Raw genomic sequence first — 8,979 nt, forward strand, 5'->3', positions numbered from 1 at the left:
CATCCCCGCGCTTTAATGCTCAAACATGTAAAAAGCATGTGCGAGTTAAACGTGAAATTACACAGTTAAATCTAGCCATTTGCACTCCTACGGTGTGTGTTGGAATAACTTGAACGTAAAAAGACTTCTCTCTACTAAATTCATTACATGAAGCATATCCTTTGCTCATATTTCATGTTTCCCTTTTACCATTATGATGATCAGCAGCTGTCCTAATGTCCATATCTCTGTATGGCTTAATGTATAAATTATCACTGTTAACACGTTAGCTAGTTCCCTTGTTAGTATCAATAAGACTAAGACTCTTCAGTGATATTTAATAACTGGCACTTGTTGCACTGTGTACTCTTTGGATTCCTTTTGTTATTCTTTTATCTGGTTTTTAAAAATGACCAAGTAACAATGCATAGAAATAAGAAAACAATAATAGTTTTCTAAGGATGCACAAATGTCTTTGTCTGTTGTAGTATTTAGTTTTTTCCCTCGGGGACTGGTGTAGTCAGTTTTTTATGTTTGTAGGACCGCTCCTAAGGTGCTTTGCTCCAACAATACAATACGTCACAGAATGCGCCATGAGTGGCGGCTGTCTTTGAGAGTCTTGCAGCGGTTCCGTAGTTTCTAGTTGCTGATACATCTGCCACCGTGTTGACATTTTTTCCGTACTGCATGTGATACAGACTGCCAACAAGTGGTGACAGGATTAAGAGTACTATAATCATCATGAAAGTTATTTTATTTATTTCCTCACTGCCTACTGTGTTAGGATTGTTTGGTAAACCTTTCTCAACCAGGTAATCTGTAATTGAATTTATGACAATTTACAGTACACTATCTGCAAAAAAAAATTACTTTACCATCCATCAACTCCGAAATCTTTTGTTAAGGGTGATTTTTTAAAATGCTTCTTATTGGGTGCTAATGTGCTGTACCATATGTGCAAATGCTCTTGAGTTTACAAGTCCTGAGGAATTGCTGATGTTCCAGGAGGTTTGCTCCATTTTTCTTTAGATTCTGATAAACTATATACATGCCATTCTATCTTTCTGTTCTTTAAATAAAAATATTGCCTTTTCCTTTTCAGGTAAGAAGTGTACCTATGGACACAAGTGCAAATATTATCATCCAGAACGGGCAAATCAACCACAAAGGTCGGTAGCAGACGAACTGCGCATCAGTGCCAAGCTCTCTGCAGTTAAAACCATGAGCGAAGGTGCATTGGTGAAATGTGGAGCTGGAAGTGCAAGCTCAAAGGGAGAATCGCCTTCGGAAGTGAAACGTGTTGCTCCAAAGCGCCAGTCTGATCCAAGCATTCGTTCGGTTGCTGTGGAACCAGAGGAGAGACTGTCTGTTGCTCGAAAATCAGAAGCCAACTCTGTACCCTCCCTGGTTTCTGCATTAAGTGTGCCAATACTTCCTCCTTCCAAAAGCCATGCTGCCGGAGCCCTAAATACCCGATCAGCCAGCAGCCCTGTCCCTGGATCATCCCAATTTGCGCATCAAAAATCATCTTTGGAACATATGACTAGTGTGCACTATCCACCAATACTGGTGACCAATAGCCATGGCACTTCTGTAAGCTATGCAGAGCAGTATCCCAAATACGAATCTCTGGGAGACCATGGTTACTATTCCATGCTCAGTGACTTCTCTAATCTAAGCATAAGTAGCATGCATAACACAGATTTTTATGGGTCTGATCAGGAACATGGAATGTTCTCCAGAAACTCTAGCCCATGCCCAGATAATTGTATGAGCCACACAAGTACGGATTCATACTCTTCTTATAGCGACTTGTATTTGGGTATATCTGACCCGGGACCAGAAGAAAACGTGAAAGCACACCGGCAACCACAACACCGTTTACAACCTTTTGGGCATGGTTATCATGAAGCTTTGACTAGAGTTCAAAGTTATGGGCAAGAGGAGCCCAAGCAACTCCCACGCAAGCAGTCTATGTCACATTTAGCTCTACATGTCCAACACCCTCCTGTGGGTGCACGTTCTAGTTGCCCAGGAGACTACCCTGTGCCTCAAAACGTGCATCCATCATCATCATCCTCTACACAACCTGGGCGTGCCCTAGTGATGACCAGAATGGACAGTGTTTCTGATTCACGTCTTTATGAGAGCAATCCTATGAGGCAGAGAAGGCCGCCTCTTTGTCGGGAACAGCATGCCAGTTGGGACCCATTGCCATGTCCTAGTGATAATTTTGGCTATCATTCATACCCATTGAGCAACAATCTCATGCAGCCATGCTACGAACCTGTTATGGTTCGAAGCATGCCTGAGAAGATGGAACAGCTTTGGCACTCTCCATGGGCTGGCATGTGCAGCGAACCTAGGGAGCAACATATTATTCCAGAACACCAGTATCAGACATACAAGAACCTCTGCAATATATTCCCTGCAAGTATTGTTCTCTCTGTCATGGAGAAGAACCCACATCTAACTGACGCACAACAGCTTGCCGCTGTTATAGTTACCAAGTTAAGATCTGGACACTAAAGCTAATGTATTTTATTAAATGGAGACAATAGTATCTATTGGATACCTGGTGGATGGGCTCAGATTCCGAAAGACAACAGAACAAACCGGGAATTCACTTGTAAATGCATTATCATTTTGTCCGGCGAATTCTGTAAATCACAAGCAATTGTAACTACGCATGACAATGCTCAAGTGCGACCCATTACCTTAAAACTTTTTATCAATGAAGAATTTTCATAAGATTTTCAATAATGTGCATGGGTTCATTCATGAATAGCAGTTTTCATTCACTACAAACAGCTAAAGTCCCTATAAGTGTAAAGTTGCTTATTCAAAATATTGTTAGCAATTATATTGCATGCCTAAATGTAAATAATTAATTGGTTATATAAGATTAGCCTCTTGGGCCAAGTTCTGTGAGGGAGTACGAAAAGATGCAGTACGTATAGAAAAAAGCAAGCACTGTTTTTGGCTTAGGATCTTGCAGGCCTTATAGATCAGAAGACAGTTTAGTCTCAAGTGTAAAGCCAACGGGTCAGCAGATATTCGAAGTCTAAAACGATGACCAGGTGTCCTCCTTCCACCTACATTTTGAAGCATATTTTCAAACTTCAGCATCCCATTTCAAGATGATTAATATGAGCGATCATTCTCATGACAAACTATGATATTTGTCTGTTGAAATGCATCCTCATCCTTGCAGACTGTGAATTCTTGGCATACAATAGGCCAAGGAACCGACAGTGGTAAGGAGGACCCACTGTCTGAAATCAATATGATGAAATCCTTGAGATGTTTAGTAAGCTCAGTTACTGTGGTAATGCCCAGAGTTGAGCTGCATCCACTTGAGCTGTACCATAAGTCAGTTTACCAAATCAATGACGAGAACTGATGTCACATCTGACTATTATGATCTATTCAAATACAAGCTGACATGGTCCTCTGAGATTTGTCGAGATTGTATGGGAAAGTTACTAGATGTGGGTGTGAGTACCTTATATCAGCTCCGCCTTTTTCAGGTAGTGTTTTGATGCCTGGTGCACATTGCCTCCCAGGAGTTGGTATGTTGTACACTGGTCACATGGCCACAGTGACAAAGGCGGCATGCATGATCTCTAAAAGGGATGTTTCGATACTGAACATAAACCCTTCCTTTGTGATTCTCATATAAGCCTGCAGAAGGTGCGATTTGCTGTATGAGAGGTTTAATTTACCTATTGCTGTTACGAAGATATGAATTAAACCACCACAGAAGTTTATAAGACTTGCATTTTCGATTTGGGTTGAAAGGCTTTGTGGCTCAGTGCCTTGCGAGGTGTTTATTGTTTTTTTAAGCTGCGCTGCACTGATAAACCTTTTTTCTGAACCCAGTGTATAGATATTTCAACATTTTGAATCATAAAGTAGCTCGAGATGTTTCGAGCTTTGACTTGTTGACTTCTAGTTTTTTCATGAAAGTTTAGAAGGGCCTGGTTTTATGGCCTTTTGTTGCTTCATGAGAAGGTGTGACACTGCCTAAATGTTTCTTACTGTGAAACACACAGAACGTGAGGCTGCAGTCAGGGTTGTTTCTGGCCTTTTGATAATGGCTTGCACGCTGCTCTTTGGTGTTCTTCTTCTTGAGGTCCTCTTTCTTCCATCTCTTTTACCACTTTTAGTACCACCACTACCACCAATGTATTTGTTTAATTTTAAGATCTGTTCTCATATGTTAATTAGACATTCAACATATACACTTCACTGGGAAGCGTTTCACAGCACCCGGTTACATGTCAGTGTTCCTGGATGCTTTCGAGTGCACCAGATCTTAACACTTCTTTTCATAGTGATCCTCCTGCTTAAAATCTATCTCAACTAAAATGTATTAATCTATTTTATCACTTGTTGAATACCTTTCTAAACATTATTGTTCGTAAGAGTGATAAAATCCACAGCCACTAGAATTGTCCATAGTGATTTTGATACCCATCTCTTAGATGAGCCCACTTTCGGTGTTTATTCTCTCTTTTCATCTTCAACTTCACTTTTCTGATTTCTCATTTTCCATTCACAAGAGCAGCCGAGAGCAATGCCTCAGATAACCAGAAATGACCTTTTGTTTGTTGATACAAATTGTATCTCTTTTTTTCTTGATTGTATAAAAATGTAAAAACTTCATCTGTAGATTCGCTCCAGTATAACGTTTTCACCACAATTGTTGTGACACTGTGTGTCACTGTGAAGTAGCCCATGGGGAATTAGGAATCTCTTTTATTAATGGGCACTGTAGTTTATTGACAAACAAGACTACTTTTCCAATCCACTTTATTATTATTATATAACACACACACACCGAGGTCCGGTGTACTGCCAAAAAATTATATAGTACATAAGTTATTCTCTATTTATTATCGCTGTATGTTTTTGAACAGAAATGTATATAAAAGTGTCAATTATGTCTGTAAATTGTGGTACCATTTGTTTATAAGTGAAATAAGGTATGACAAAAAATATAATTAATATTTTCTGCAGTTTTGTAACCTGTGAAAAACGGAAAATATCACATTTCTCTTGTGACTTTATGCGCATTGACCATTCTTTCCATGTTTATCTGGAACAGAGGTGATTTTGCATGTAAATAGTTGTTGGGTGTACTTAGTTTTCCCAAGATATTGCAGGCCTTGCTGCATTTTTCTTACTATGAATGTTTTAGAACATAGTACAGCGGGAACATAGTTTGTAATAGCACCTTTCTATTCTTTCTGTACCTGGTGAGTTTGCTTCTTTAGATAGGTTATAAGAAAAGATAGGGTACAAAGTTCGAGAAAGCCGGCTCCTTGTGATCATTCCATTCTTAGTAAGGAAGTACAAATGCTGTTTGTCTAAGCCCATAGAAGTGTCTGCGGGCGCACTCCTTAGTAGTTTGGTATTCACATAGGCCGAATCAGTTTGACTTGTTTACCTGTTTTGCTTACAACTACAGTGAACTATACGTCATTTGCTTTGTGTTTGATTGTCATCTTCAACGTCTTTGTACAGTACAATATCAGCGTCTCATATTTGAAAGTGCCACCCCTTCCTTGAACACTAACTCAGTTTTCTCTAGTTCTTTCATTTTATTTGGCAATGGAGCAATGATTGTAACATAAAACAATGACTTTAGGATATTGTTTTGCAGTAATTGTATTGCCTCCATTGTAAATGAGGTCTGTTGCCTTGAATGTTAACACATGTACATAATCACTTATATGACTATATGTAGTCTTGTTGTTGTACTATTGAGCTATAGTAGTTTACTTTCATTTGGTAGAATTGAATGTTCCTGTTAATTTGTTATATCATTTTAGAAAACCTTTTTGGGTTTTTTGTTAACCCAAATATAATGTAAGTCTCAATGACAAAAAGAGTGAAACATGCAGGTTCATGAGCTATATGTGGTGTGTGTTCATCACTGTACAAAGTGTGATATCTCATGCATGTCATGCATTAAATAGTGTGTATGCGCTTATAGCTTTGCAGTTTTTTTTGTATACACCTCTGTTGATGAAGTAAAATGCACTGTTTGCCAAGAACTGCAGGTACATCATAAGTTAAACAGTTGAGTTTTTTTAACCTGTGCCAAAGTGTATATATAATATATAGTGCAGCCAAATTGCATGCCCACATATTTAATGTGGACTGACTTTCAGCATTTTTATGGCCAAATCTTCTGTAATTGCTTGCTTTTCGCTGTTGATTTCCAGGGGAATGAGTCTTAAAGGAAGCTGGACTTGTGGAAGCAGCATACTCCAGTATCTGAAGCTTTTTCAAAAGAGCAGACCTTGCATAGCTCAGTCTGTCATCAGCTGTGTTGTGCGATAGCATGGCACATATTTAGATGGTACTTCATAGTTTTAGCCAGCAAAAAAAGACATCAATCTGGTATTCTAAATCAGATTGGACTGACAGAAACTTTCAGAGTAAAAATGTATTGGTGCTTCATGATGGGCCTCGCCTACGTTTTTGTTGTGTTTTTTCTTTTTACAAAAACCTTCTTTATTGAGTGTTTATTGGTGTTAATACCAAAACAAAGAAACACTAATAAACTTGCCATTGAGAACATAGTCAGAGCGAGAAATAGCACAAAACATTTTGTTAAGAGTACATAGGTCAAGTACCAATGCATATGTGGCACATGGAATACTGGCATAACATGGTCACAGAGAATAAAAAGTGTAATCATTATTAAGTTCAGAGAAACATCACTATCACCTACGTTTTGTTAAATGGTCATCAATTCCTTCCCCGTGATTAATACATTTCTTGTACCAGTTGGCAATCCTTCAATTTTAGGTGAATAAAGCAAGATCAATATATTGGTTTTTCCTTTTTAGCGTGTATTGTGGGACTTCGGTGCATGCAAAAGCAGCATTCCATAGCCACAATACCAAGTGATAATCATAACGGACAGCAGCTGTGTAGGGAGGAAGTTACATTTTTATTCATAGGTGTCAGTTTGCAAAACCTGTTGTGTGTATTATTGTTTGTGCACATCCAAGCAAGATCCACTGACATAAGGAACCTGCCCAGCGTACCCCAATCTCTGCAACCCTGTTCCTACATTGCTGCGACTCCATCCTGCCCACTGACCCAGTACCCTGGAGCCCCAGTCTCTTAATGTGCTTACCACCTAGGCCTGCAGGAGTTGTCTTATCATTGATTTACTTAGTCTGATAAAGGTATATAAACGCATTCCCACTATTTCCATGCTAACACATGCAGGGCTGCCCCTTCCTGACCTTGTGTGTTTTTCTTCATCACAGCTATGTTGTGGATTATTAATTTCGTTAAAACAGTTTTCCTTGCGTATAGGAATTTGGAACATTTGTGGCATGGCATGAAGAAGAGGCCTGTTGTTTTAGATAGGTGTTTGCCCATGCCATTAGGTACCAAATAGCCAACAGCCGGTGGATACTGATGTCAATATGGAGATATAGTCAAGAGTTCAGGGAGTGAACTCGGTAGCTGAAGATTTGTATTGCTACAGCATCTAGAATGTAGGCTGAGTGGTGGGATCACATCATCAATGTTACCTGAACATAACATTCCCAGTACTGAGCTTTCCTCCTTCAGTTCATTGTGTCAGCTATTCTGTGCCAATTGAATCAGTTGACTTGGACCAAGGTCACAACAACGGGAATGCAATGATTTGTTTCATAAAAGCCCAAGACTGAAACTTTGGTTTGCCAGAAGGGAGCCATCTGGTGACCTTACTGAGCGGACGCTGGGTTGGCCAATGTTTCTTCCTTGATATTGGGTCTGATTTAGATCTTGTTGGACGGGTTACTCTGTCACAACGGTGACAGATATCCTATCTGCAGGAATATAAATCCCATTATATCCTATGGAATTTACATTTTGGCGGACCGGATGCCCATCACCGTTGTGACTGAGTTACCCATCCACCAAGATCTAAATTAGGCTTGTAGTCTGCAAGAGATCTCATCCTAGCCAGACCAGCTGTAGAGCTGATTGCTCTAATAATGTTGTCTTTATTATTTAAGAATAGTCACTGTGCTGTCAAGAGAAATCACCCAGCCCGTTTAGGAACAACTACTTGTGGATGCATGGGTGAGGTTGGCTGTTGAGTAGAGAGGAGCAGAATAAATGAGTCTGACGCTACTACATGCACTATGGTTTACAGTTTGAAGTATAAATTTTTGTTTCGTTTTTACTCAGAGCTATAATTTTCTTTTATTTGTAGTTCAAATGTTATTTAAATATTAGTGTTTTGTTTTTGTGCTATGGACCTGCACATGCTCCCTGATAATATCATGTGCTGGTTCACGTAACATATTTTTACATCTTCTGTTTTACATAAAATGATTTGAAGATGGGTTGATGGTTTGTAATTTTTTGTTGTTGTATCACACTCCTTGTTTTGAACGTTTGCACTGATACACAGTTATGTATTTTGTATGTTACTTGTTTATTTAAAAATGCAAAAGATAATTAAATAAAAAAGTGAAGTTTAAGGAAATTAAACGTTGTGTCTGCTTTCATTGCTCCCATTTGGATCTTCCACACAACAAAATGTTTTGGAACCGCCCACTTAAAGATAGTAACCTGCTGGGTCCAACACACACACCTGCATAGTCTTTAAAAAGTTGTGACTTGCGAGCATACTGTGCTTAATGTGTGTAGGAAAAACGTGCATGGGCTTTTACTTTTTCTTATATAAACTCTACTGATGCTGCCGAATGCTGGGGTTGCCAAATATCAAGACTGCCTATTCTCGATTCAGCTAATTTTTTCTTTCTTTCACTGCCACCATACTTTTCCTGTCTTTTTATCATACTTTATTGGGTTTGATGTGTATGGAAAATATATTGTGTTTTATACTTACTTTAAGTCGCTTTGAGTTGGGCAACTTGAAACCTTGGCTTCTTTTGCCTTGAAACCTTCAGCCATTTTCTTCCAGCTTGCCAAACACATCTTGGACCATCCTTCGCGTTCTCGCCGAGAACTATA

At 39.1% G+C, this 8,979-nt stretch overlaps 1 protein-coding gene across 2 annotated transcripts in view; it reads left to right on the top strand.

Moving 5' to 3' along the window:
* The window catches only part of ZC3H12B (zinc finger CCCH-type containing 12B), a 373,174-nt gene extending 364,681 nt beyond the window's left edge, over window positions 1–8,493 (top strand). For both annotated transcript variants that reach the window (XM_078640118.1, XM_078640119.1), the window contains exon 6: window positions 1,082–8,493. In XM_078640118.1, the coding sequence (XP_078496244.1) occupies window positions 1,082–2,508 (1,427 nt within the window). In that variant the 3' untranslated portion in view covers window positions 2,509–8,493. The remainder of the gene's footprint in view (window positions 1–1,081) is intronic.
* Window positions 8,494–8,979: the final 486 nt, after the last annotated feature.

The sequence above is a fragment of the Lissotriton helveticus genome, chromosome 4_2, assembly GCF_964261635.1.
Source record: "Lissotriton helveticus chromosome 4_2, aLisHel1.1, whole genome shotgun sequence".
Classification (NCBI taxonomy): domain Eukaryota; kingdom Metazoa; phylum Chordata; class Amphibia; order Caudata; family Salamandridae; genus Lissotriton; species Lissotriton helveticus.